Genomic DNA, 26,637 nt, shown 5'->3' with positions numbered 1-26,637 from the left:
GATTCAGAAAGGAAAAAGTTCATTTTACTCCCGCACCTGTTTACTTTTGTCCACTTAACCCCCTAAGCAAAATTTAGGCTCACTTTACTCCCCCGAACTATTTCATTTGGTCCAATCTACCCCCTAATTAGATTTCTCTTTTTTATTTCTCCACGTACAAGTTGAGTTTTAATTTCATTTTTTGTCACTTGATTTATAACTTGATAATTTATGTTAGAAAAATACTTTAGAGATTTTTCATGATTATTTTTCATACAATTTTGTATATCTAAGATCAATTTTGTATTAAATATTCCTAACATATGAAAATAACCATGAAAAATTCTTAGTATAATTTTTTTACATAAGGCATCATATTTTGTATTTGCTCACAAAGTTTGAACTCAAAATTCAACTCATACATGGAGAAACAATTAAGAGAAATCTAATTAGGTGGTAGATTGGACCAAATGAAATAGTTCGGGGGAGTAAAGTGAGCCTAAATTTTGTTCGGGGGAGTTAAGCGGATAAAGTGAATAGGTGAGGGGAGTAAAATGAACTTTTTCCTTTCAGAAATTATCGGTAGACAGGAATGCAGACTATTTAATAGCCTGTCCTGATCTATGTTGCCAGAGCTTGGCATACTCACTAGTCACCAGAGTCCAGAGAATGGAAATGTATACAAGAGGAAGTAACTTGTGGGGTTTTAATTTGAATTTTGTTATATTGTCCTCTTCTGAGCCCAGGATGTGCGTATTTAAGTCTTGCATTTTCAAGCTTCTTGCTGCTGAGTTTTATCTGCTTTATAATTTAATGATCGGATTGTGTTCAATACCCTTTGCCTAATATTGTGCTCGAATACCTTTTGATGTTTTGCTGATCACTATGCTCGTATTGTGCTCGAATACCTTTTGCTGTTGTTTGCTGATCACTATGCTCGTGTGTGGTGTGCCTGTATCAGAAATCCTGAATGTCGCACCTGTCTGCAATTTTGTCCAGCATCCACAACAGGCCAAACAACTCGGTTGTATCTTCTATGCCCGAATGGTGGGCACAGGCTGAGGGAAAAAGAGTGGTCTCGCAAATGAATGCGAACTTTTGTGATGAAAATGTTGTGCACAAGGTGCATTTAAACGAAATCTTACGGGTTTAGTGTTCTTTGTGACTTTATCAACGTACGGGTGGTCTTGTAAAATTTATTCGAAGTGGAATGGAATTTACTCCCAGGTGCTTTTGCAACTGGAGACAAAACTGGGGTTATATTCAGATAATTATAGCAACATTGTCTTCAAGATACAAGTGTTCACTGTACCTTCTTGTAAACCTATGATGAATGAACAACCAGAAGTCTGGAACAACGTGTGCAAAGAAAAAGTTACAGATTGCCAAGGAACAGATTTATCCCCAGAGAGCGTTATGCCTGATTGCCTCTAAAGTCTAAACCACGCTATGCAGTTCTGTCAGAAACGCTTCAAAAAAGCAAGCTCGGTATCAGTTCCATCTTCCATCATTTGGTAATACGATTTCCAAGGTTTTACTTCCGGGCTGTACAGGGCGGCAACACATTCTTCCCATAAGTAAATCTTTGGCCTTTAGATGTCCCGCCTAGCATCTCTTTTGCTTCATTCACGACCATTTAGGTCTGTAAATATTTAAACCACGCACCACGGCACCAGCAAACTGGTTCGTGGATATGGTCCATAACTTGGAGCAATGTGATCCTTTGTGCACAAGGCTCTCTAATATCGTACCTTCGGTGGCTAAAGGATGCGCACCATGCACGTACTCCATATGTTCATACATAGTGAATCCTTGCTAGCAAGGCTAGAAGGCCATTTCCTGAAGAATTTTCAGTGTTGTTTGATGTACCTACAATGGGAAAATATGGTCAAACCATGTCAATCAATACTGGAATACAAGTATCGATCATAAGTGATAAGTGAAATAATAAATCAGGAAGCAGCTCACCCATTCTAGATGTTGAGCTGTAATGCCAGATGTGTTGCTTGCATACACACCACCTAGGACCTTACAGATGTGGGAGAGATGGCAGACAGGGGAAAAAACACTGTCACGCTTAGGAAAGAGCCAACGTGTTTCATAAAATAAAAGATGAGAACAGTACCTTGGAAACAGTCTCCAGGAACATTCCAGGGCGGACTGGCCGTGGCTTGCGCCCTGATACACTTCCCTGAAGGTCATATAAGCATGTGCAGTGAATACTTCACTTAATGCGAATATGCTAATTGTTTTAGATACTAATGAGCCAAATTGAACTCAAACTCACCCTTCCAGATACTCCAGTTAGATGCTCCTGTTCAGAATGCGAATCAGCACTTGATTGTTCAACATTATCAGCACCTTCCCCTTTGCCATTCATAACATCCCTGATCATCCTCTCCAATGCCTTCCCAGGTTTAAGAGCAACGAGCTTGCTCAAAAAGTTCACCTGTCAATTAACGTGAAAAAAAACATTGTATATCATTGAATGATACAGTCCCTAAATCTTCAATAGTTAAAGAACATTTTTTATTGGCCACTAAGAAAACAGCCCTCCTTGTCTTCCTTCTACAGAAAAAATTTAAAGTTCTCCTTTCACTAGCCCAGAAGTCATAAGCCAATGGGCTTTGACTATAACTTTCTTGCCAATTTTTTAAAATTATAATGTCCCTGGATGATAGACACGACATCTGATATGCGGGCTCTATCACCAACCTGACTACAACCTGTCCAATCCCACTTTTCGCTCGTTGTACATTACACCACGTTTCAAGCATGCTCAACTCGTATTTGGCCAACAAACAAGAAAAGTAAAATGGTCATTCTGCCCTCTTAATGGACACCACTCATGTTTGAGCTCTGTAAGTAGGAAAAAGAGAAGAGAACAAAGCCATGCAAGGATTGATTCCTCACAGTAGTAAAACTGAATTTTCCTGTAGTTTTGCAACACACAAATTGCTGGATAATATTATAGTCACTGGGACAAACAGGGACCAGAAAATTGATGATGTCCCTTCCCGCTTTAAATCTCAACAACCATATATAAGTAATCTAAATACACTACTGGCCCTTGTAAAAGGATATTTTGCAACTAGTCACAGCACTACAAAGTTTCACCATGTGACATGAGGAATTCCAAGTTTAAAACATACCTCAGCCTCAGGGAGAGTAGTCAAACCACGATCATTTCTTTCATCTAACAGGCCACCTCCCATCATATTTCGAGCTTCTTCTCTTACTATAACTAGTCTTGCAAGAAGTTTTCGATCAGGAATGGTGTCCCTAGATTCCATTGACTGTAATATTAACCAAAAATGTTACAAGGTTGAGGAACATTCTTTGACATGGAGGGAATAATAATTAACTACTGCAAGAAGTTCTTTTTCCAAAGCTTATCAGCCTATTCTTATCATTTCCAAGAAGCACAGTGATAAGGAACGATGTGCACCTCTAGTACCCTGTCTCTTTTCCATTTGAGAGTTTTAAATATATTTTAGACTTTGCAATTCTAACTAGACATACTAGCATTCCAACTTCTTTTGAATAAACATGTTGTTTATGCTTTGGTACTCGCTTTGCATAGACAGGTTAACCAGAGCTGATATGTTTGAGCCAAGAGGCGTTATCTCTTAGCATTACTTACTTTGAACTTTAGGCCTAACCCTCTAACACACCACAGGACCTAGGCCACAAAGGCCACACCAAGGAGGCTGAGTTTAAAGTTCATTTCAGAATGTCATCATCAATGATGTAAAATAATGTAGCACATAGCATCAGGAGGTTGGAGCCAATGCTCAGTCCACCATCAATACTGCTGATTCAAAACATGTTCCATTGCAAAGAATGAGGTTATGAAAATATATTTGTACTCACGCTCTTCAAATTACCTCCAATAGATCATCTGCCTGGTTCGCAATGTCATTAAGATTTGCCCCAGGAATCTGGCACTTAAGACCTTTATCATTCTTAAAAACACCTCCACCAGCAGCTACACGGCGCAACAATTCATGCCTGCTCTCTTTCTTTTCAGTCTGGCAGAGAAGTCCAACAACCTGAACCTGTTTTACACCAGTCAGAAGTTAGTCAAGTTATGCATGCCCACTTCCACACACGCACTGGTAGGACCATGCACTTGAAGTAACACTTACATGTGGAGGACATTTCTTTGTTAGATGATCTAGCACCGTCTGTTTAATTACCTCAAGAAGAGATTTGCGCTGCCATCACAAGACAAACATGTAAAGCATGTAGAACAGTAGAATAAGCTAAGGAAAAAAAGGAGGATTGCAGTAATCAGTCTGATAACATTGTCTCGAAGCATTCATGCATTCCATGGTTTAGTTATTGCATCAGCAGTTCAACACAATGCGATTGCAAGATCACTTTGAGAACTTAAACGCATGTCCAGACATTACTAACTAGTACTAAACATGAATAAATATGTACAGCTTTGGATATTACTAACTAGTAATCATGTTTAATTTCCATGTTAGTCAGAAAAAAAATAATATCTGCGACACCATTCTGGTATAAAAGATATTTACAACATGGCAAAGCCAAAAATACATAGCTAAATTATGCATTTATGCTCCTCAGTAAAAATAGCAAAATGAGTGGACGACCCCCCTAGTGAAGAAGAAATAAAAAGTACTCAAAATCCCAGTATATCGGCTGAGTTAAGCAATGACTTCTATCAAGTACCTCATCATCTGCATCCTTCTGTGCAAGTTGTATCATGTAATCAAGTGCCATAAGAAATCCTGACTCCATCTCATCCACCCTCTTCCCAATAACTCCTTGTGCCACCAGCTCTACAGCCACTGGCTCAAATGCACCATCCATCTCCATGTCCTCCATCTACCAACACCAATCCAATAAATGAGCCATAATACAATTATACTAAGTTATAGCCATTCAGTCAGACCACACGAATAACAGTTGTTTGCTGCACAGTAACATGAGATTAGCAGATTCAGTATTCAAAATTCTGCTAATGATAATTCCTGGACAATTTTAGTGCTAATTACACTTTAGAACATTCTAAAAAACGTACAAGAAAGAAAATGGAGGTTAAATTCACTGTCAGAATGGGCAAAACGTTAGAGCTCTTTGCCAATTAGTCCTAGAGGACCAAACGATATTTTAGATTACTACACATGACCGAGAAAGAGACGCTTAAGTGCTTAACTTTATCCTAATACAAACAAGAAATAACAACCTGATAAGATTGGAAATTCGAGAAACCGAATTTCTATGAAGCATTGCGTTCATTTCTTACTCACTAATGACAGCTCGTTACTTCATCAGTGGAGCAACGCAGGAAACGGCGTCCTTACCAGCGTGAGCATCTCCTGGAGGACGGAGGCGACCTGCTCGCCGCCGCGGAGGAGGGCGTCGCACTCGGCCGGGTCCCACTTGCTGGGGTCATCCCCGAGGGAGGGCGGCGACGCGATGGGGAGCGGCACCTTGGGCGTTGCGGCCAGGCAGATGAGGGTTGCTGAGCGGGAGGGGGGCCGTGGGACGAGGTGGGAGGAGGGCCTGCAGGGGAAGGAGACGACGGCACAGGAGGCAGGCGAGAGGGCGGGGGAGAGGCGGAGAATCGCCATGGCCATGGGCTTCCCTTGCTTGGAGCTCGAGAAGGCGAGAGGGAAGAGGGGCAGAGATTTCGGGGGGTTTATCAATTATCACAGGCAAGCGCTTTCGGAGCTGCGTCGCGTGCGGCGTGCGAGAGCGTTCTGAAGTTGTTGGGCTTTGTTTGCTGCCTTAACGTTGCTAAGCTGGGCTTGGGCTTGGGCCTTCAGGTTTGCTTTTGTCACGTGATCAGGCTGATCGAGGCAACTTTGCAAAGGTACCCGGGGCTATGGTCAAGGTCAATGGCTTTTCTCGCAAATGTTCGCTGTCGCGAGATAGCCGTCATGATTAATTTCACCATTAAACACCACAGCACAATGCAAGCGTGCGTGGCTGCGGTTAAACACCACATCAGCCGAGCTACTGTACGAATTAGTATGACCGTGAAGCAACGGCTGCGATTACGAGTTGGATTCTTGGCCCTCACCATTTCTCCAGACTTGAGCACAGTGCAAAAAAAAAATCCGGAACTGAAACGCACGAACTCAAAGCTGCCACGGTCAAGGGTGGCTCTTGCTCTATTTTTAAGCCGGTGTGCTATCTCAGAGGGAAGCCCGGCTCGCCTCCTGCTTTCCAAGCCTCCTTCCATTCGACCATTCCACCCCATCCCAGCTCGCCTCGTCACGTCACGAACACCGCCTATTTTTTCCAGTTCCACAGCTTGTCATCATGCAGATAGTTTCCCACGAGCGATCCATTCCTCGAGCGCCGTCCATGGTCGAGACAGGATGACCGCGACGCCGATGGCACCATCCCCTCCGGCCGCGCGCTCGCCGCCCCCGCTGCCGCCGCCGCTGGCCGTGGACGTGGCCGTCATCGCGGGCGTGCTCACGGCCGTGCTCCTGGCGCTCTTCCTCTTCCTCATCTACGCCAAGCACTGCAAGCACCGCGGCGGCGCCGGCGCCGGCGGTGGCGGGCGGCCCGGCCTGGGCCTCGGGTTCGCGCCGTCGTCATGCGAGCGCTGCCGCTCCGGGCTCAGCGGCTCCGCGGTGGGCGCGCTCCCGGCGGTCCGGTTCGGCGACATGGCCGGCGCCGGCGCGGGGGCCGGCCGCGCCACCGAGTGCGCGGTGTGCCTGGGCGCCTTCGACGCCGCCGAGCTGCTCCGCGTCCTGCCCGGCTGCCGCCACGCGTTCCACGCCGAGTGCGTCGACACCTGGCTGCTGGCACACTCCACGTGCCCGGTCTGCCGCCGGCGCGTCGCCAGGGGGGACGTGTACGTCCCCATCGCGATCGTCCCGGAGCCGGAGCCGACGACCGCATCCGGTGACCCGGCGCCGCCGGTCGCGGGGATGGTGGTGCCCGGCCGGCGCTCGGCCGGCGACGCCGAGGAGGTGCAGGTGGCGGCGGTGCACGACCGGCCGCGCGACCAGCGGTGGTCCACGGACGGCTTGGTTGACCGGGTCGCGTACCTCGAGGCGGCGAGGGATCGGAGGGACCTGGGCATCCTAGTGGTCAGCAGCGCCCACGGGTCACAAGGCTCCCGCAGCGTCGTCGTCACGCCGCGGTCCTGCTAGCTCCGGCGTCCGGCGATGCCATTCATCTGCGCCTCCGTGATCTTGCTCCTGCTCATGGCGGAACAGGCTTCTTTGATCTTTAGATAGCTGATGATGCTTGTTCATCGATCGATCGTGTCTGTGTACATAGTTAGCGACACGTCGGTAGGATACGGTATAGTGATAGGGTTAAGACTGGAGTAAGACATTGTAATTTCGATGTGCCCATTGGGGCAATGAGGTGATGTAGACCACTGATGGCTGAAGTTTCACTGCAGAAAATGCAAAACGCTTTTTTGTGGCCAGGAAATCTCTGGTGTCGCGATCCTGCCATGGAACATCACGATTTATCCACTGCTCGAGCCAGATAATCGTGTTGATGATTGAATATTGCTGTCCTTTTGTGCTTCCATTTGTTGATGATTGAATAATCCTGGACGACCGTTACAGATAAGGCCAGAAGTACCGTACGAGGCCACCAAGCCTCCCAACGACCGCCGATCACAGTCACAGAGTCAAGCGCGCGCACCGCGGCGCGGCGCAGCCACACCCCGCCACCGCCATGGCCACCACCTCCCTCGCCTCCTCCTCCCGCCACCACCCTCACCTCTTCCGTTCCCATCGGAACCCCAACTCCTCCTTCAGAACCTCCAGTCGAGGCCGCCTCCAGCCCATCCGGTGCTCGTCCCCGCAGCCGGCCACAGGCGGCGAGGCGGAGGAATCGGAGCGCCGGCGGCTGTCGAAGCAATCGTCGTGGAAGGCGAAGGACGCGGACGGGGACGACTACCTATACCGCCTCGGGAAGGAGGCCGACAACATGGACATCGCCGTCGGCGCACGGGCCGGCATCGTCGACGACCTCTTCGTTGGGAATTTCCTCGGCAAAGACTGTAAGTGCTCCAACACCCCGATCGGCTCACTGCAGTCCAGTGGTTCAATGAAGCGTCGTGAATAATAAATTCACATAACTAAATGTGATATGGAAAAGGAAATGCTTGTTCAGCTTAGTTCAGTGTGGTATGCAAACATATTGATCTGCTTGGAGAATTAAAAAGGAGTTGATGTTAAAGATTTTGACAGCCTGGATACAATGTGGTTGCAGCGGATATCGTGTTTGATTATCGGCAGAAGGCAACTAGAACATTTGAGTACCTGCAGGGGGATTACTACATTGCACCGCTCTTCCTCGTGAGTTTATTTTTAGTTCATGTGGAAAAATAAGTTTTCTTATAATCTGTTTACTGTCCAATTGGTGAATATTTAACACTACATATTTATTTGTTGCAGGATAAAGTTGGTAAGCTCATTAATATAAAAGGAACTTGGCAAATATTTTTGTATTAAGGTAACAAAATCTGAACGGATAGTAAGAAAGTTCTTCTTTCACTTGTATTGGCAAATCTGCACCCATTTATTTTTGCTCTTGCACCTAGGTGCTGTAATCACTGGATGTGCCTCTACCGAAAAATTTTATGTGGGAGTGATCAGCATAAGCCAACCCTTTTTTTGAAATAATATAAGACAACCAAATCATTAGATTGAATATAAGCATGCAGATGAAATGTCAGTAGGTAGCATATATTTATAGATAATCTCCTGCTCAACTCATCCATATGAACATCAAGAATCAGATGTTTCAAAATTTTAAAAAATATTTTATATTCTTCACGGTACTGGGAAATCTGTGGTTTGCTTAACATATTTATTGATCTTCTTCTCCAGGTACACATTCTAAAATCTGAAGGACTGTTTGTTGTTTGCAGCGTGCCATATTGTAAAGAACTTCATTGCACATTTTCTTAATATCAAGATTCCCCTTATACTTGGTAGAGTAACCTACTTCTTTTGTTTCATTAGGTGAATTGTTGATGAATAAATAGTCTATAAGTATAATCGAAACTAATTGTTTGCATTATGCAGGGATCTGGGGTGGAAAGGGTCAAGGGAAAACATTCCAAACTGAACTCATATTTAGAGCAATGGGTGTTGAGCCTGTTATTATGTCTGCTGGAGAATTAGAATCTGAAAAAGCAGGTAAACATGCGCTTGAATTATATATGCCTATGTGCTTTTACTACTCAGCCTTAATTTGCCAAAATGATGTTCAGGTGCTACTCCCTTCTTTCTTTTGGTGTTCGTAGGAACTTTATTCCAAATGTTAAAAAGCCCTTTTCATGTATTGTTTTCAATAAAGCAAAAGGAAACCATGATGCTGGGAATATTTGACATGATAGGACAGGGTTATAGAATGTAGCACAAGGATCATTTCTGACTCATGAAGGTTGTAATCGACTTACATGTACTGTTCAGAACACATAAAGGTTCTCTTATATTTGCACCGAGTCTTTGATAGCTGGTTTTTTCCTCCAACGAACACACACACACCAAAAGCCTAGTACCACACCATAGACAAGAACTACAAGAAAACCAGGAAGGGCTTAAGATGGTCAACGTCCTAGCAAGGAGGTCCTGGAGCTTTTCCAAATTTGGTGCTTTGGTAGTAAAATCCGGTACTGTTCAGATCTATCAATTTTGGGAATATGCTTGAGAAAGGTCTGCAAAGATTAGTTGTCAAACGAAAATCAATTGCCATCGTCTTGCCAGATCTCATTGCAATGGTAGTAGTAGTGATTGCTTGTATTGTCAAAATCATTATTATTTACATGGTTTGTGAACATAGTTGTTTGTTAGTTGCTCAGTTGTTGCTCTGTCTGTTTGCAGGAGAACCTGGGAGGCTAATACGTGACCGATACAGGACTGCCTCCCAAGTAATTCAAAACCAAGTAAGAAGGTGTTTGCAGATACTCGATCTCAGATATGGGCATTTCACATTAGGTTTCTCATTTCTTTGTAGTTAGTAATGACCATGAAAGAAAACAGGCCATATAGCAAACTTGCACATTCACTTAGAGTTTATTTATCTGCATACATGGGAGAGTAGTTCAACAATCATTTGGGATGCTCCAGTATGCCATGCTATCCTAATGATTTCCATATGAAATGGCTTCAATTATTTTCCAGGAAAGCTGCTAGCTCAGGATTGTTATCTTGAGGTGGTGAAAGTTTTCCTGAATTTGCCAACATTGGTGCATTGTTCTGATACTGTAGCTACTCCATAGTGATTCTACTCGTAGAGATTTTATTTTTTGATATCGTTTTATTCCTGGAGAAGTTACCAGATTAAAGATGGTGTAAATTTTGTTCATTTTCCTTTTCATCACAAGCCACTCTGTTTTCACAAGTTTTTGGACGGTACAGGGGAAATTGAGTTGCTTGATGATCAATGATCTAGATGCTGGTGTTGGAAGATTTGGTACATCATCTTATAAACATATTTATTTTTGTTGTTTGATTGTTGTGAATGTTGTGAGATCTTTTTCCATGTTTATTTTTCAAGAGCTTGGCTACTTCGTTTGTTCAGTTTTATCAATTCCTTGCCATTTGGCAAGCATGTTCTACAACGATCAAACGTTCTTTTTTTTGTGTAGTTTAAGGGCCAAGAGTAGTTCTTACATCTTCTCTGAGCTTGTTTTTTCAAAAGAAAATTAAGTGCTATGTGTAACTCTTCTTGCCAGGAAACACACAGATGACAGTCAATAATCAAATTGTTGCTGGAACTTTGATGAACCTGGCAGATAATCCTACCAGAGTGAGCACTGGCCAGAAATGGAGAGAAAATGATATTACAAACAGAGTTCCTATAATAGTAACTGGAAACGATTTTTCAACTCTATATGCCCCCTTGATTCGTGATGGGAGAATGGAAAAATTCTACTGGTATGTTTGTTCTTCTACCTGAACCAGTACTGTACAATGATGCATCACCAACCGAAACTTCTAGAATGTAATATTTCATTTCATTTCTATCCTAGTGCACTGTTTGGTGCTTGCTTGTTATTTTGGCATCCATGTTTTGTACAATACAAAATGTTATTGCCTTAGTCTGAAGAAAAGTGGTGATTTCGTGAGACATTTTTTTTTCTGTTAATCTATTGTATACAACTATATTCTGCTTACTTGCAACAACTAGTGATGATTACTTACGTTCAACAGGCAGCCCGATCGTGAAGATATAATTAATATTGTTCATGGCATGTATACAAAGGACGGGATATCTATTGAGGAAGTATCAAGAATTGTAGATACATTTCCAAACCAAGGTATTTATTTTACCATAGCCACTACTTTTATTTTGTAGTGCATGAAATTTGGGTGGCTTGGTTCCAAACCAAGGTCTTTCAGAATACAATTATTTGTTGCAAGGATGTTTTACTCAAGTCTAGTTTCAGCTTTACATTTTCAGTGACATGTTTGAATGAAATCCGAGTGATTTGGTATCTATTTTGAGTGAAATTTTGAGTAACCAGTATCTAAATTTATCAGCAAATGTTTCATTTCTGTTAAAAACTATTTTGCTTATCCAAGAGCCAGAAAAAATATTGGTGGGCAGTCTGCTTCATTGTTCGAATAATTTATTCAACTAAATGAACTTTCTGCAGCTCTGGATTTTTATGGAGCTTTGAGATCCAGGACATATGATCGGGCTGTCTTGGAGGTACCTTTTTTCCCCCAATTTATAAAGAGATTAACATTAAATTCGCATAGCAGAAACTGTGGCCTTATGCTGTTAATGTGCAAAAATCCAGGTCAGGCCTGTTGGTTTCAGCAGATGTGTAACATATTTACATATATGATCGTGCATTGTTTGTTTTTAGTTAATTTTGTTGCCATGGAAGTATATATAGTTCGAGTTTTCTGAGCCATGCTTGACATTCAACAACAGATAATGTTTGAGATCAATTCTGAATCCCATATATAAATGTGGCAGGGTATCCAGTGTGGAAAGGGGATTTTTTTTTTCAGTGCGGCTTCTGAAAATGTTGTTCCGACATAGCCAAAGTAACATATCACTGTTTCACTTGCACTGCAGTGGGTCGATCAAATTGGTGGCCATGAAAAGCTAGGTGAAAAGCTTCTTAAGCAAAAGAGAGGAGAGAAGCTTCCCACATTTATACCCCCAAAGGTATTTTTCAGATTTTGAAACAAGATACTGGCCTGCATAGGCCAGTAGAACTCACCAAGTTTGTTAACAATACTACCGTAATTAGACTGCTTATTCATGTATCCACTTTGGAAAAAACAAGTTCTATGATCTATAACACTCTGATATCAATTTTTTTCCCCGGTCAGCAAACGATAGAGGCATTGATCGAGTCAGGGCACTCGCTGGTGAGGGAGCAAGAACTAATAATGAACTCAAAATTGTCGAAAGAGTACATGAAGAACTTAGAAGATTAGTTAGATACACGCAAGTGTAACTCCTTGTTTTCCATTTCGAGCCATATGCCGTCCGGTTTGTTCCAGTTGCATGTGCAAGTATAGAACAGTCTACAAAGCATACGAAAGAATTTTTTTCTGTGTGTATGTATTTTCCAGATGTAACTACGTACATAATCTATCCGAAAATAGAAACAAAGGATGATGCTTTTTGTTTCCCTCTTTTGTATTCCTGCAATCATTTGAGTCGATGCTATGCGATGCTTCGGTTTCTGCAATCTCCCTGATATTGTAGCTTCCTACTGCTGAGTCTGAATAGATCGATGATACACATCAACATTGTACTTTCTCTCATTATGCATTGCAAAAAGTCGTCCGATTGACTTGATAAACTTGTGAGCTGTGGCACAAACTGATCCATGTATGGAGCGAAAGCGTCCAAAAAGATATCATCAGTCCTTCGCCTAAACTATCTGACAGAAGAATTGTACGATGCCATTATTCCATATGGGCTCTATATATGCAGTATCATATAATATATAATGAACATGAATATCTGTTGTCCCAACATGTGCCATCCGCCTACACGTGTAGTATGCCACATTTGGAATGCATAATTCTGGTCTCGGAAATTCTCAGACTTCTTCCTTTGACACGATGCGCTTTGTTTCCATCAGGATTTCTATTTAATTCTGTCAAAAAGAAATTTCGGTCCAATATAATAATATACTGATAAGAGAGAGAGATATGCATGCAAATTAATCTGGATAAAGATATATGATTTTAAAAAGGCAAGACCATAATCCGTTCAAAATAAAAACAAAAGGAAGGCTTTTGCGCTTTCTTTGCTTGTGGGAGACCAAGAAGCAGGTTAATCCATTATCCATCCATCACACGAGATTGCTTAGCTTAATTAAGCTGTGCGCGGGAGGTAGAGACGATGAGTCATGGACATGGCGGGGGGCGTATTAGGAAGGGGCGCCTGGCGCAGGGCCCGAGGCAACGTGTAGGGTATCCAAAAGGGTTAGGTGGCATCCCATCTCATCCCCCGGCTACTTATACAAGCCACCATCTGTTCACACGGTCCCTAGCTATAATTTTCCCCCTGACCTCTATCTCTCTCTCTCTCTCCATCCATCGCCATCTCCGAGACAGAGCGGTCGCCGCCGGCGATTGCCCGGCGGAGTCGATGGAGTGGTGGCAGAAGGCGGTGGTGGTGCCGGTGAAGCGCGCGTGGATCGTCGCCGCCGCCCGGCTGCGTCGCAAGAAAGATGGTAAGGTCACCATCTTCTGCATCGTTTTACTCATTCATATCTGTTTCCTTTGCATGAATGCAATTAATCTATCTCTGCTTTCCCATCTATTGCCTTAATCATTCGGCTGATTTGATTTCTTTTTCGATCGACCGATATGCTAGTTGCGGATTCTCGCATCATTTAGCGTTGAAGCGTCTCAGTAAGATCATCATGGCAAATGTAGAACAGTCTAGACTCTAGAACTAAACAAATTCTGATTAGTTAGATCCTTTCCAATTAGCAGTTTGAACTGATCATCATAGCCGTGCACTGCATAGGATAGGGAAGTGATCAGAAGTGTGGATATGCACACACACACACAGGCACACACATCATGAGGCATGCGGCATGCATGCGTGGCCGTGTCGTTTTGTTCCCGTGCAAGAGGACAAAAGCGACGCGAGCTTCATAGTACTCCTCCTCTATCAGGACAACATATGCATCCGTGGAAGTTTGCCGCGTCTTTTTCCGTGCACCGAGTAATAATAATTGTATGTATTGTTTCGCGTGCCACGTGGCTGCGTCAGCGTTTGAGGTGCGGTACACCACGCCGCACCGTGCACGTACACCGCATCGATCGGTGCATCCTGCACGTACGTCTGCACACGGATGGGCCCTTGTTGTTGCTCTCTCATCTCTGTGGCCCTGTAGAATCAGAAGAATCCTGACCTTTTCTTTAAACTTTCTGGTATTTTGTTCGCTTGCTACAAGTGCACGTTACGGATTGAAGCTACGCTACAGCCGAACAAATTGTCTCGGTAGCGAGCAGGTCATTTATCGATCGAGAGACAAAGAAATTGGCCCGACACAGAGCATGCATTTATTTAATTCGATGATGCATGGCAAGACCCAACAGGACTCTTCAAAGACAAAGAGTGTAGCAGCAGGCAGGCCATGATGCTGCAGCATAAACGGACAGTAGTCAGGCTATCTCTTACTGGGCGGCAACCGCAAGCCAGCAAACGTCATTTAGATGTAGAAACTTCACGTGCCGCATGAGTGACACCTGCACTTCACGTGCGTCCAGGATGGAGAACCACCAACCAGCCGCCCCCGCGCGCTAAGCTCCGGCCGGGCTCCCGCGCCTGCGCCGACGAACACCATCAATGGCGACAATGCGTCGCCTCCCATTACACCGCAGCTTCTGGAAGCCATGTAGCCGTACGTGGCACGCGTGCAGCGTCACACACATCTTTTTTCTTTGACTAACCGTGATCGATTCTCATCTGCTAATCCATGCACGGCGAGGAATTTGGATGAATGGCTGGTTCCTTTTCTTTTCAGCAAGATCGCTGCAATCTGACTGCATCAGCAAGTTTTTGTGCTCCTTCCGTTGTACCGGGGGCACGTGGATACGTGCACTTGTCACGGCACTGTATAGCTCGTACAGATGTCAATGTAGGGCACAGTAGTTTACTGATTGGCTTCGAGTTTGGTCGAGCGATTGATTAAAGCCTCGATCAGGAGTAGGTTGCGTCGACGTCACACCCATGCATAGTTTAATTACTACGTGGGTCACTTCCTCATGCGGAGGTGCGTGGCGCGTACGCCAAACATTCAGGTGTATGGCAACGCATCCATCCATCCATGTTTCTTCGGGACAAAGCAAAAAAAAAAAAAAAAATCAAAAGTGTCTTCTAGAAGTCCAGCTTAGCCTATAAATATCCATTTGGAATTAACCTTGCCTGTTTACTTATCACGGATAAGATACGATCAGCAGGGACATGCTCACATAGTCACATGATTGAGTCACGGTAATCTCAGTCCTCTGTTTGGAAACAGAAAAAACGACCTGTCTGACTGTCCGAACACGCGCTCGATGTCCCCCCGTGACTACTGAAGAAGTCCAGTCCTGAGTCTGTTGCTGGTGATGCTGCGAGACTACGAGCAGTGGCAGGGACAGCGCGCGGCAACCGAGACCGACACGTGCCCCAGCAGCCGCGCCATGGCATCATTCAGGCGGTCGCGGAACGGGCTTGCCAGAAGCATCACATCTCTCATTCCCCCGTCACGCTCACCCAAAAAGAGGGATTAGCTAGTTAACTGTATCTAGCTCCAGACCTCCAGTTGTTGGCAGAAATTAGCAGCCTCTTATATCAATTACTGTTAACTGCAACAACAAACTTCTTTTATTTTGCAGAAAACAACTGATCATATCCATAAGTTGAGCTTGATCATTCTGTTTTCTTTTCCCTGTACTCTGTAACTGGGCGAATAAATGTGCTGTTGCATTGTGCTGAATGCTGATGAAGCAAACCTGTTTCTTCTGATGCAGACGGCCGCGGCGCCCTAGTGAAGCTGCACGACGACATCCAGACGTGCGCGTACGAGGACGTGCAGGTGATGTGGGAGATGCTGCAGCGCTCCGAGACGGAGAGGCTGGCGCGGGAGCCGTCGCCCAAGGGCGCCCGCGCGCTCGTCTGGCTGCGCCGCCACCACAAGATGGACCCGCGCCGGCGCTGCTGAGAGACCTCCCGCTCTGCGACGAGAGAAAGGGAGAGAGAATCATTCTGCTGTATATACAGCCTTGCCGTGGCTTCCTTTAATTTGCTTTGGCCTCATGTAAATATTTACGGCTTCATCTTTCAAGAAAGGAGAGATAGATCACACCAGTTTTGTACTTTACCTGCTCATGTCACCTCGCGGGAAACAGTTCCATTTCTGAATGATGAAGTAGGGAAGGTGGAAAGCTTCTCAGATCCAAACAGGTCCTGAATTATCCCAGCAAGCAGACCCGAAAAAAGAAATGAAAATATGGCTTGGCTCAGGCTTCAGGATGACAGTTGACCACCGGTCTCATCTTTCAAACAGAACCTGCCCCTGAACCTGCAAAGCACAAGAAACAGACACCGTCCGGTGTTCGTTAAAAAACGATTCAGAGAAGTGGTGCGCATTACTGAGACATAGTACAAGGAATGTTAGGGATGAACAAGGGTTGCCACTAGAAGTTCAGGCAGATGATCTGAATTTTGGTTCATTCTTGAACTGATAGCCTGACGGATAAACAACAGTGAACACACACGCCCCAAAGTCTGAGCAGCTATGCATTTAGTGGTAGGGAGGAACAGCTCCATGCAAGCTGTCCAGCGATTTATTGAAATCACTAGAAATTCCCACAAATTTGGCTCATGTAAAAAAAAATTACTCCTGTAACTCAGTTACACATTCAAAAACGACTCGTCCATTGACAGCAGATAACTCACAATAACACACCGCTAGTTCTCTACTTCCTCCTCACACAATAGTGAACTTTACTGGTTTTACACACATGGATTTATGAGGAGATATGTACTACCTGAAGAGTGAAGACAGACATCGAGATGAGCAGCAAGGTTTGCTCCTTAACTTTGACGCTGACTGCTACCTGTCTGAAAACACAATAGTGACAACTGATAAGAAGAATTTATTCAGACGTTTCAAACTGCGTGTAGGGTGTCTCAAAAGAAGAACTGCACAAGCATCCTGCAGAATGTAACACAGTAATGCAACAGAATACATCAATGCCAAATACTTTTCAGGAACGTGGAAGCATCCTGTCAAAAAAATAGCCAGTAATGTCCCAGCAGTAAATGCAATATAATATTGCAAACCAACCTTAAACAGCACAGCCAGCAGAAATGGAAATGCATTAGCAGATATCCACTGTTGTCTTGTTGAACAGGATGCATTGGACTAACCATTTGTGCAGACTTCGAATACAGAGAACATTCAGAAATTGAGACAGTCAGCATTCAGGGTCCTCTGGTCCGCCCCTACCTTAGATAAGAGCACAAGATAAAGTTCAAATACAACATAACTGCAATGTATAACAGTATAATAATTGTGAATGCTCCTGACAGCCTTAAAACGGCACCAGAGACCAGATATGTTGTCTTTTCTCCGAAACAAAATATTGATATTGTTCAAAACAGGAACAAAGGTTGGATAGTATCATAGTAAAAAGAGCCAAGTATCACAATTTTTGAAATGGGGTCCATTTCAGACAAGCGAAGAACATAGAACACATAGCAATTATCAATATATCTTTGAGTATCAACACCAAAAGATGTATGGGGGCACCAAACCTAACCCCGAAGACACAGATATGTGCACATAAGAGAGAAAGGTAAAATATTAGAGATCTAACATATAATTTTCAAAGCACAGTTACAAAAGAATTAAATAAAATTAACATTCAAGATCCCTGAAATTAGTACTCACGATACCTAGAAAATTTTGCAATCAATAATGTACATCCTGACCTAGAAACTTACAGAACATTTTCCTATAAGTTACAAGACAGCACTTGCATTTTGCTGCCCCCCAGTCCCTTATGCCAGATGTTACATAGAAATTGGGACTTTTGGATGTAACACTATCCAACTTGTAAGCGCTAATGAGGCCTAAGCTGCACGGACAGAAGATGTTTTCCTTTATTCAGGCATCATTTATCGGGAAAAAGAATGTCTTCTTTTCACTACAACTGACAGTTGAACGCAAAAGCAGAATTCTGCCTTGACTCCGTATGTGCATATTCTGTGTTGTGCCTGCAGTCTTGCCACTTCCAGCTCAAATGTACATTGGATGGGCACCAAGAAGCACATTGGTACAAAACTTCATGTGAAGTAAAAAAGCGCCATCTGTCAGTCATTTTCCTCTGAAGAACATAGACATATCTTTTCCAGAACGACTGGCCAGTCCTCCCCGAGTTGTTGAGGGTTTAGCTGCATAGCCACCTTAAAATCATTTATAGAGATCAAGTGGTTACTTTTGATCTCATTTGTGGCTCCTGATGGCCCGCTGCTTGATTGCATGTGAACATGGTTTGGCAGCAAGACACCATTAATTTGCTTTCCGTAAGCTTGTTGCTTGTATGATGGTGTCCCTTTCCTTGCATCCCTTTGAACACTACCTCCTATTAACTGAACAGATGACCTAATCAGGTTTTTCATGTACTTATCCAGAGCACAATTCAGAAGCTCTGCACTATCCATTGTGACACCAGCTAAGCCCAGTGTTTCTGCTGTTTTCTCCATCCGTCTGTGCAGCAACTCAGTGTTGGACAGCTCACCATGCTCAAAACTGCTGTTAAAGCGAACGTCACTTGCACCAATTGGTGGCTGTGGAAATTTTCTTGCACCACCCACACTTGCTGAACAAAACGGAATTCCAATTGGAGCTCGTACAGGACTTTTCAATATTTCTGCAGAATGCTCTGCTGTGCTGCTCATACTTCTTCTCTGCAAGAGCAGATTCTGCTCCATGCGTGGATGCTTTGCCAATGGCTCCGCAGGTTCACATTGTTGAAAATGCACTGATCTCTTCAACTCGTGTGGACTTAGAGCACCATTCTCCAGAGATCCAGAAACAGCATGAGCAACCTGGTTGTGATTGACAGCAGCCGTCGCCCTACAATTTGGACCCATGTTATTCATCCGATTTTTCAAAGCATGATCCTGCACTGTGCCAATAGGCCTCGATCCCTGGAGCTGTAACAACCTGGCATCTCCATTGCAAGTATTCAACACTTCGGCAGCCTGAGAAACCTTCTTTACTGATGCCCCCACAGGTCGCCCCACATCCGATGGTGGAGGCGGGCACTTTGCCTGGTAGGCATTGTAGAGAACTGAGCGGATTAGCCGGTTGTGCAGCTGGAGGTTCTCCCTCCCCAGGGTCTGCAGGCACAGCTTTTCAAAGTCTTGCCTGCTGAGCCTCTCTGATAAGTAGCCATTCAAGTAGCCAAAATATCGGCGCGAGCGATCCGGACCAACCCGCTTCTCCAGCTGAGCCTTCAGCTCCCTGAGATCAATCCGGCCGTTCTGCTGCTGCTGCTGCGGTTGGGGTGCTGGTGGCTGCTGCCGCTGCTGTGGTGCAGCCACTGGCCATGCCTCCTCCCTCACTGTGTCCATTCAATTACCACCACAGCAAACCACAATATCGATTCAAAGTAGAGAAACCACGAATCAAGGAATAGCGCACCGCACCCAGCAAGGATCAAAACATTAGGGCTTCCGCCGCTTCCTGCAGAGCGTGAGCCCGTACCCCAATTCCCAGCTCGCTGGCCATGGAGGGGATCTCATCTCCGCTGGCGCAGCACCAATCGCCGCGAAATCAAGGAGCCTCGCAGGGAGCGGCGGCGCAGGCCCGAATCGAGCATAGAGGCTGCAGGCCTGGCGAGCCAATTCGATTACCGCCCAAACCCTAGAGCAATGGAGGCATGATCCCCGACCCCGCCGAGCTCCGGCGAGCTCGTACCGCCTGGATCTCCGGCGAGGACGACAGCGCGCCTGGCGGAACCAAATCGAATCCGAGAAACAGCAGGAATTGAGCTGACCTCCGAGGGGGGAAGCAATTGGGATTGGCGGGCGGAGCCGGGTCGGGGACCAGCCGGAGACGAATTGCGCCCTCCCTGCTCGCCGGCGGGCGGGCTGCTCTCCCCGGCGTTGCTCAGGGCGCGCGGCGAGGCGGCTGCCTGCTGCTGCTGCTGCTTCGTGGGTTGGGATGGGCTCGCTCGTGTCTGCTTCGCTCCCTTGCTTCTTCGTGTTCGTCTCGGCTTGGGCTCTCTCCTCTTTTTTTTTCTTTTTTTTTTGGGTTTCTTCTTTGAGGTTTTTTTTCGGCCGTTGAATCGGATTTGATCGCGCAGAGTGCTGAAAAGAGTAGAGGAGGCCGGCAAGGAGGGTGGGGCTGCTCGGCGTCAAGTAAAAGAGGGCTTTCGCTTACCGGCTTGTGTCCGTGTCCCAAATTTTTACTCACAAATCGATCATAATTTTTTTCATTTCATATAGACCAACCAACAAGGTGAGCAACCAAATGAAGACCCTTATGGTGTGGAACAAGCTCACTAGTGCCCTACTAAACAGATGATCTTTTTGAAAGGCTCTGCATACTTCCAGTCCCATGAGTTCAAACTTCAAAGTAATTGACATATGTCCTGTCAAGCAGTCAACTTTTTTTTGACAGTTGGACACTACTACGTGATACATAAATGGTGAAAACCTTGCACTGTCCGATAAAACTAACGAGAGGTGGGAGGACCAATCGGACAACACCTCATCAGTCTGGTATGCAAAACGACTATGGAGCACAGGAATAATAATGAGCGAGCCCCTGATAATTATTCAATCATAAGAAGTTAAATGCATATGTAAGTGATGCAACTAGAGAAGATTTTGTCATGCAACCACAAGAAGCTACAGAACATGGAATGTGTGTCCATTTCCACACCATCTGTACTTTCTAGGTTTAATATTGAACTCGCATCTAAACGCAATGGATAAAAGATTTCTAGAGAATCTTTTTTGTTTATTTTACAAGCCATGGGTATGAACATTGACTTGTCCTTTATGTTACATAGATCCAAAAAAGGAAACCAATTCATATCCATCGATTCGGATATGTACCCGAATATAAAACAACAAAGATTTGAATAGAATGGATGAAACATGTTGACAATCCTTGCTGCGAGTGTCCCTTGTACACGATATAATGCTCTACCTGCAATGTTGGAAACATATTAGCACGAATCGAACACATTGTGTAGAAAATATGGTCCATGATATATCGATATTAACGGTTGCCAACAAAATAAAACAACAATGTACACATTTAGCTAGTCTTCCATTGTAACTTTAACATTCATCATGTACAATTCTACCTAAAGTATCCTTACCCAATGATCCTGTGGTCTATCATAATTCTTGCCAATGCATTTCATGTATCGATTAATAAATATTAAAACTTGGTTTGCTCGGCTGACACAACAAATCATATTTAGGTTGCTCACACATGTTACACGATCAAGCATAAGAAAATGTGTCTGGTCAACAATAGTTTTAAAATAAAAGGATCCAATAGAACATGAAGTGTACATAGTACTATGTTTGGTTTGTGTTTGACTAATTTAAAGGCTTCATGTAGGGGCTATTAGTACTAAAAATGTTACCTGCGCAGAATTAGTAAGGACTAGCTGATCGAATCCTCTGGGACACTCGAATCCTGAATCACACGGTCAGGGTCTAGCTGACCACTGTAATAACTAGATGGTACAGCAGAAAGTTCCAACTTTCCGGTCCATTCCTCGCCAGGCTTTAGAGTAACCGGCTTTTCTATAGTAGCTGCCTCCACACAAACCATGCGTTTATATTCATCATCCCCAAAATCTGGCATAGCTTTTGCCTTTTTGTCCCAAGGATTCCAAACAACTGTAACAAATAATATATGAAACCTCATGAACTTCATTCTTGAATGATTTTAGTGACAAGTATACAAATAAAAGATCAGTATTACGACCAGCATCAGGAAGGCCTCCTTTCCTCACAACAAATGTTCTTTTCTTCTCGTGATCAATAATGGCAATTTTTGATGGCGTGCCCAGATATATCCTGTCCAGCTGTAAAAAGTTGCATATGCCTCTTGATTAACAATGCGAATTCAAGTGGATAAAGGGTGTATAAAATGCTTTGTTAACGCACTTCGGATTCAAAAACAATCGCATCTCCTTGTTCAGTGAAACGGGCTCTATCTTGTAGGTTGTCTAGGTAATCCAGAGTTTCCAGACCTTCTACTCGCACCTCACTGAAATATCAACATAAAGTCATGCAAAGATTAAAAAAAACCTTCTATATCCTTAAAACAATAATTACACCATTAAGGAGTTTGGAGATCCAACAACTCTATGACCAAATACCAGAATCTGGTCAAACGAATTTAGATAGAGGATAAAGTGATAAACATGCTGCCGCAAGATTACTTTGAAAACTATGCTGACAGATTGAATATTTCAAAGATCATGGCCATGAGAGTTGAATAACATACCTGATATCAGAAATCTTGAAGTAAGTGTGGTATGCAAAGGTGAAAGAGAATGACTTTCCATCTGCATTAGTGTTTCTTATACGTGAAGTTAGCATCAAATCACCACCAGGACTAAGTGCAACCCTCAGACGGTATTCAAAACTGCAATATAATATACATGTGATTATGACCATGCTTGCCTTCTAATGCAACAAAATTACAAAGTAATATAACAAAGTTAAAACTTTCAGGTATCCTATTATATCATTGAATCACTACCAGCAAGTAATGATAAGCTCACCTATGAGGCCAGATCTTCAAATCCTCTTCGGTAGGTTTAAGGATCAAATCAACATAAGCTGTATTGGTGGTTGGCACTGGAAATGGTGGCGGATCAGTATCAATGGTCCAGAATCTATTCCTTGCGAATCCATGTTGTTCCAAATTTCCAAAGTTGGAAAACTACATTAGGAAGTGAAATTAGGATTAACATAGCAGAAGATAAAGAGAAGCAAAAAGGTGTTGGAAGGACAATGGCATACCTGAGGAAAGCAGATTGGTATTCCTCCACGTATAGCTTTTGGAGGCTTGAAAATAGCCTGATAGAACAGCAATAGTAACAATCAAATGTCAAGCGATCAAGACCAAAATGCGATTCATACTCCAGATGAATTTAAATTCACATATTATTCCATGTCAATAAGCACAGAAGAGCACTATAGAAGCGTCAGTAGCATTCACATAATCATGGCAACATCTGTCAAGTGACAATACAGAGATACGGGTGTATGAGAAATAGTAACAATGGAAATTAATGTAGACATTGGTTCACATACTGAGACATGTTGGCGACAGAAATTATTTCCCCCTAGAATTGAACTAATAAAGAGGTAAGAAACAACGGTTTGGATGCGACGATCCTAAAATCATCATGGGGAAGATACCATACTGAGGTTGGATGGACAGAGCAGCTGAAGAGCAAGAATTTCAGGCAAAGAACAGACTATAGACTGGATGAAATCAAGCATCAAAATTTACAGTCATGGCAAATATGAAGCTTCAATTTAGTTCAATCAATTGAATTGAATCCCAAGAAAGTGCTCACTATAACTGATATACTGCTGAAAGATTATAAGGCAAAAAAAATACATGCACCTTATTGCTAACAAAAAGTAACTCATCTCCATGCTCATCTTTCCATGATGTTACATGCCCACCATACAGGTACACCTGAAAGCAATGAGATACATTATTATAAATGATCATATGTTTGTAATAAGTCTCAAGGGAAAAAACTCCTAAAAAGAGATCAGGACAGCATAGAGGATATAACAAAATGTAAATAATTTCATGTGCAGTTTGGATTCTTCCGTTTCCATTCTGTTCTTTCCCATGTCTAGGTACTGGAAATCATGTTGCTATTTATTTTGGCAAATCACAGAGCCCATCGTAACAACTTTTTTGATAGCCCAAGTTCAAATATAATCTTTGTGTCACAATTTAGCAACAATATATAAGATTATTACCATCAACTTGTGTTGAATTTCTAATAGCAAGACCTTATGCAATAACATGAGTCTGTGGTTACTACTTACTTAGCCCCAAATACCTTCTTGGTATTCATTTGACATTTTGACTCACCAAAGATACAATGACTGTGCTTATTAGTTAAATGTCCTGTCAATCCAGATGGTGCAAGTAAAAGCAAGTTTAGGTGAGTTTTGCAATGACAAGTTCAATAATTGGCATGAAAAAATTTAAGTATAATTTTCAGCAAGGCTGAGTGCCTGGGCCAACAACCAAAATAGGCAACATTCACAGACAAGTTGTGCACTCCGCACAATCTTGTCCACTATTCATCAGCTTAAACAATCTTGTGGCATTCTCACCAACACTCTGCATGCTGATTTCATGATACTTGAGCAGAATGTGTCAAAGCAGAGAAGCAACCAAAATGAACACCTGATACTCATCAATCATCATCAATGCCAAGTTAAAGATGCTGAAGGAAGAAACAGGAAGAATGAAACAGGAAATTTCAAATAGTGTGGAAGTTGCTCGAATCAGCACTGTGAAGAACCACTAAACCTATCCTATGACACCAAGCATAGAAAAGAATGATGATATCTGTCTCAATGATGGCTAACCCCACAAATTTGTAGCCATCAACTGGCAATACAAATGTTTACATTTCACTCCAATACCAAAGTATGTCACATGCTACCCCCTGACATCATTCCACAGTTCTAGAAGTTAACCAAAGGATCAACAGCCCTCTTGCTGAGCTCCCTTTCATTTTCATCCTTTACAGTTTACACAGCTTACCTAATCCAATCATCAATAAAACCATGTCGGCCATGTCCCCAGCTCCCCACACTTATAGATCAACAGAAAAATATCTCAGGTTGCACGCGACTGGAGGCCTTGTATAATTGTATAGAAACAATGGCCGGGTAATGGTGGCCAGAGAAATACTTTCCGAGTCCTTGGCTTCTTCCTGAGTACAAGGAAATCTGGCTCCATGTTCAGGAATTACATCAACACCATGACTAGCCGCTTCTCCCCGCGTTGTGTAAATTTGGGATCACCATTGTTCAGTAACTGTTTGTAAGACGACAAAGGATCAAAAACGAATACTCCCTGTCTCGGATCAGAACACACTGGTTCGGTACACCCTGGCACTTGTACTTGAGCCCCAGAGCTTCCATGACGGAAGCAGTCTGATCTCGCATACGAAAATCCGCTGATAGATAGAGTACTACCAACCAAAGCACCAACGAGCTCAGCGGAGTAGCGACTACGCGACTGGAGCAGCAACTGCGTCCAACCTTCTCCGTGACGTACAGAGCCATGGCAAAGCGCCACGGATCTGCGGCGGGATCTGGCCGCCGGAACACTTAGCAGCCGGAGAAGGGGATGGGTATAGCATAGTACCTCGACGGAGCTTCCCCGGACCTCGCGGAGGACGACCTTGTCGAGGTCGTTGACGCCCTTGCAGTGCGTCACGGGCGCCGCCTCCTGCTTCTCCTCGGCGGCTGGCGACGACGCGGAGGCCGACATGTCCCTCCCGCGAGGCGAGCACGCCGGGCGGCGCAGTGGAACTGGAGCCTGGAGGGAGAGAAGTGGAGAGGCAGGCAGATGGGCTTAATTGGGGAATTTCCGGACAGCGCCCCCTCGCCTCTCTGCGTCTGGGGTGGGGTGGGGTGGGGGGTCCTAAATAATCAATCTCCTGATGCCTTTTTCTGCTCGCGATCTGCTGCAAACTTCTGGTGCTCTGGCAGCGCGTGTACGTGTTCTTGCTTATTGCTTTGCTTCAGGCCTTCAGCTCAGCTCAGCCATGGATACGCAGACGCTTTGCTGGTACGCTCCGATGATGTGCTCTGCTCCTGGTGTAAAGTGACTGTATGTACTCCAAAAGGAAGCGTTCCACTTGCTTTAATTCGTCAACAAAGTATTTTTGTCCGCGTATGTACGTTTTTGGTATTTTCCACGTATACAAGCACATCCTGTAGAGGAGTATTGGGCTTGGAGTATATTCGGAAATACCAAGCACATACACATGGTGACATGGAGATACAACAACAACAGCTTGGGATGGGAACACTTCACTATTTTTTTCACTGTGAGCCCGTTGAGTAAGAAACAGTTATTGGACTTAGGCGCCATTCAGTGCTAAAAGAAAGTTGATGGAGGAGGAGGAAAGATGCGCCATCGAGTGGGTTGATCTGCTTTGACAAAGACAAAACAATGTAGGGATAGCATTTTTTTTCCTCGATTAATAAAGAAAGTGGTAAGAAGGATTTAGACCGTTGGTTTTTCCCCTTTTTTTAAAAAAATAAAGGGATTAAATAGACCGCTAGTTTTGACCCAAGGCAGCTAGCAGATGGAGTCAAGCTCCATCGATTATTCTGAGGAAACTGCTGACTATCTTTAACTTGGAAAATCTATCAACTTGCTCCGAGAAATTATGAGTATCTTATACTGCATCGAACTAGCTGGCTACAGTGCTACACCAAGCAAGCGACCAGCAAAGACGATAAAGGTGGGGCGACTTTTTTGTTTTTTGGCCCTTTTTGCGAAAAAATTTCACAAATAGGCCCCTGGCGAAACCAATTCCGAAAATGGACCCTCGGCTTGGCGCCAGGCTGGCTGGCGCCAAGGTATAACGTCTTGGCGCCAGCCATCCTGGC

At 44.1% G+C, this 26,637-nt stretch overlaps 6 protein-coding genes across 6 annotated transcripts; 3 read left to right on the top strand and 3 right to left on the bottom strand.

Annotated features, from left to right (window-relative positions):
• Positions 1-1,195: 1,195 nt before the first annotated feature.
• Positions 1,196-5,652, bottom strand: LOC117849905 (protein PEP-RELATED DEVELOPMENT ARRESTED 1 homolog, chloroplastic). The gene is made up of 9 exons (XM_034731640.2): positions 5,316-5,652; positions 4,681-4,836; positions 4,128-4,196; positions 3,867-4,037; positions 3,132-3,275; positions 2,267-2,428; positions 2,105-2,170; positions 1,948-2,007; positions 1,196-1,848 (listed from the first exon to the last, which is right to left on the bottom strand). Exons 1-9 carry the CDS (start codon positions 5,589-5,591, stop codon positions 1,804-1,806), a joined length of 1,149 nt encoding a protein of 382 aa, XP_034587531.1. The 5' UTR covers positions 5,592-5,652; the 3' UTR covers positions 1,196-1,803.
• A 519-nt stretch (positions 5,653-6,171) lies between these two features.
• Positions 6,172-7,397, top strand: LOC117848050 (uncharacterized). Its single transcript, XM_034729354.2, has one exon. It carries the CDS (start codon positions 6,339-6,341, stop codon positions 7,122-7,124), a length of 786 nt encoding a protein of 261 aa, XP_034585245.1. The 5' UTR covers positions 6,172-6,338; the 3' UTR covers positions 7,125-7,397.
• A 154-nt stretch (positions 7,398-7,551) lies between these two features.
• LOC117849904 (ribulose bisphosphate carboxylase/oxygenase activase, chloroplastic) lies at positions 7,552-12,598 on the top strand. Its single transcript, XM_034731639.2, has 12 exons — positions 7,552-7,993; positions 8,206-8,291; positions 8,391-8,400; positions 8,867-8,929; positions 9,024-9,137; positions 9,825-9,886; positions 10,362-10,416; positions 10,679-10,880; positions 11,157-11,263; positions 11,603-11,658; positions 12,034-12,126; positions 12,294-12,598. Exons 1-12 carry the CDS (start codon positions 7,666-7,668, stop codon positions 12,399-12,401), a joined length of 1,284 nt encoding a protein of 427 aa, XP_034587530.1. The 5' UTR covers positions 7,552-7,665; the 3' UTR covers positions 12,402-12,598.
• An 884-nt stretch (positions 12,599-13,482) lies between these two features.
• LOC117847344 (uncharacterized) lies at positions 13,483-16,757 on the top strand. Its single transcript, XM_034728535.2, has 2 exons — positions 13,483-13,654; positions 15,951-16,757. The coding sequence occupies exons 1-2, from the start codon at positions 13,570-13,572 to the stop codon at positions 16,139-16,141; spliced, it is 276 nt and encodes a 91-aa protein (XP_034584426.1). The 5' UTR covers positions 13,483-13,569; the 3' UTR covers positions 16,142-16,757.
• A 1,018-nt stretch (positions 16,758-17,775) lies between these two features.
• On the bottom strand, positions 17,776-20,276 carry LOC117847341 (uncharacterized). The gene has a single exon (XM_034728533.2). It carries the CDS (start codon positions 19,561-19,563, stop codon positions 18,298-18,300), a length of 1,266 nt encoding a protein of 421 aa, XP_034584424.1. The 5' UTR covers positions 19,564-20,276; the 3' UTR covers positions 17,776-18,297.
• A 639-nt stretch (positions 20,277-20,915) lies between these two features.
• On the bottom strand, positions 20,916-25,802 carry LOC117847343 (putative glucose-6-phosphate 1-epimerase). The gene is made up of 9 exons (XM_034728534.2): positions 25,382-25,802; positions 23,603-23,677; positions 22,990-23,046; positions 22,749-22,909; positions 22,469-22,609; positions 22,126-22,228; positions 21,944-22,043; positions 21,597-21,855; positions 20,916-21,148 (listed from the first exon to the last, which is right to left on the bottom strand). The coding sequence occupies exons 1-8, from the start codon at positions 25,505-25,507 to the stop codon at positions 21,617-21,619; spliced, it is 1,002 nt and encodes a 333-aa protein (XP_034584425.1). The 5' UTR covers positions 25,508-25,802; the 3' UTR covers positions 20,916-21,148; positions 21,597-21,616.
• Between the last annotated feature and the right edge of the window lie 835 nt (positions 25,803-26,637).

The sequence above is a fragment of the Setaria viridis genome, chromosome 3 (genome assembly GCF_005286985.2).
Source record: "Setaria viridis chromosome 3, Setaria_viridis_v4.0, whole genome shotgun sequence".
NCBI classification, from domain to species: domain Eukaryota; kingdom Viridiplantae; phylum Streptophyta; class Magnoliopsida; order Poales; family Poaceae; genus Setaria; species Setaria viridis.
Note: the sequence above shows the minus strand (reverse complement) of the source record. Positions and strands in the feature narration are given on the sequence as shown.

What these genes read in the sequence shown, in the direction of transcription:
- LOC117847341 (XM_034728533.2), bottom strand. Translation starts at nt 19,563, where the DNA reads ATGGACACAGTGAGGGAGGAGGCATGGCCAGTGGCTGCACCACAGCAG.
- LOC117849905 (XM_034731640.2), bottom strand. Translation starts at nt 5,591, where the DNA reads ATGGCCATGGCGATTCTCCGCCTCTCCCCCGCCCTCTCGCCTGCCTCC. An exon ending in AGAAGGATGCAGATGATGAG is followed by an intron (nt 4,197 to 4,680) that starts GTACTTGATAGA and finishes TTGTGATGGCAG; the next exon opens with CGCAAATCTCTTCTTGAGGT. An exon ending in CAGCTCAACATCTAGAATGG is followed by an intron (nt 1,849 to 1,947) that starts GTGAGCTGCTTC and finishes TTCCCATTGTAG; the next exon opens with GTACATCAAACAACACTGAA.
- LOC117847344 (XM_034728535.2), top strand. Translation starts at nt 13,570, where the DNA reads ATGGAGTGGTGGCAGAAGGCGGTGGTGGTGCCGGTGAAGCGCGCGTGG. An exon ending in GCTGCGTCGCAAGAAAGATG is followed by an intron (nt 13,655 to 15,950) that starts GTAAGGTCACCA and finishes CTTCTGATGCAG; the next exon opens with ACGGCCGCGGCGCCCTAGTG.
- LOC117848050 (XM_034729354.2), top strand. Translation starts at nt 6,339, where the DNA reads ATGACCGCGACGCCGATGGCACCATCCCCTCCGGCCGCGCGCTCGCCG.
- LOC117849904 (XM_034731639.2), top strand. Translation starts at nt 7,666, where the DNA reads ATGGCCACCACCTCCCTCGCCTCCTCCTCCCGCCACCACCCTCACCTC. An exon ending in AGATACATTTCCAAACCAAG is followed by an intron (nt 11,264 to 11,602) that starts GTATTTATTTTA and finishes AACTTTCTGCAG; the next exon opens with CTCTGGATTTTTATGGAGCT. An exon ending in CCACATTTATACCCCCAAAG is followed by an intron (nt 12,127 to 12,293) that starts GTATTTTTCAGA and finishes TTCCCCGGTCAG; the next exon opens with CAAACGATAGAGGCATTGAT.
- LOC117847343 (XM_034728534.2), bottom strand. Translation starts at nt 25,507, where the DNA reads ATGTCGGCCTCCGCGTCGTCGCCAGCCGCCGAGGAGAAGCAGGAGGCG. An exon ending in TTGAAGATCTGGCCTCATAG is followed by an intron (nt 22,610 to 22,748) that starts GTGAGCTTATCA and finishes ATTATATTGCAG; the next exon opens with TTTTGAATACCGTCTGAGGG. An exon ending in AGGAGGCCTTCCTGATGCTG is followed by an intron (nt 21,856 to 21,943) that starts GTCGTAATACTG and finishes TATTTGTTACAG; the next exon opens with TTGTTTGGAATCCTTGGGAC.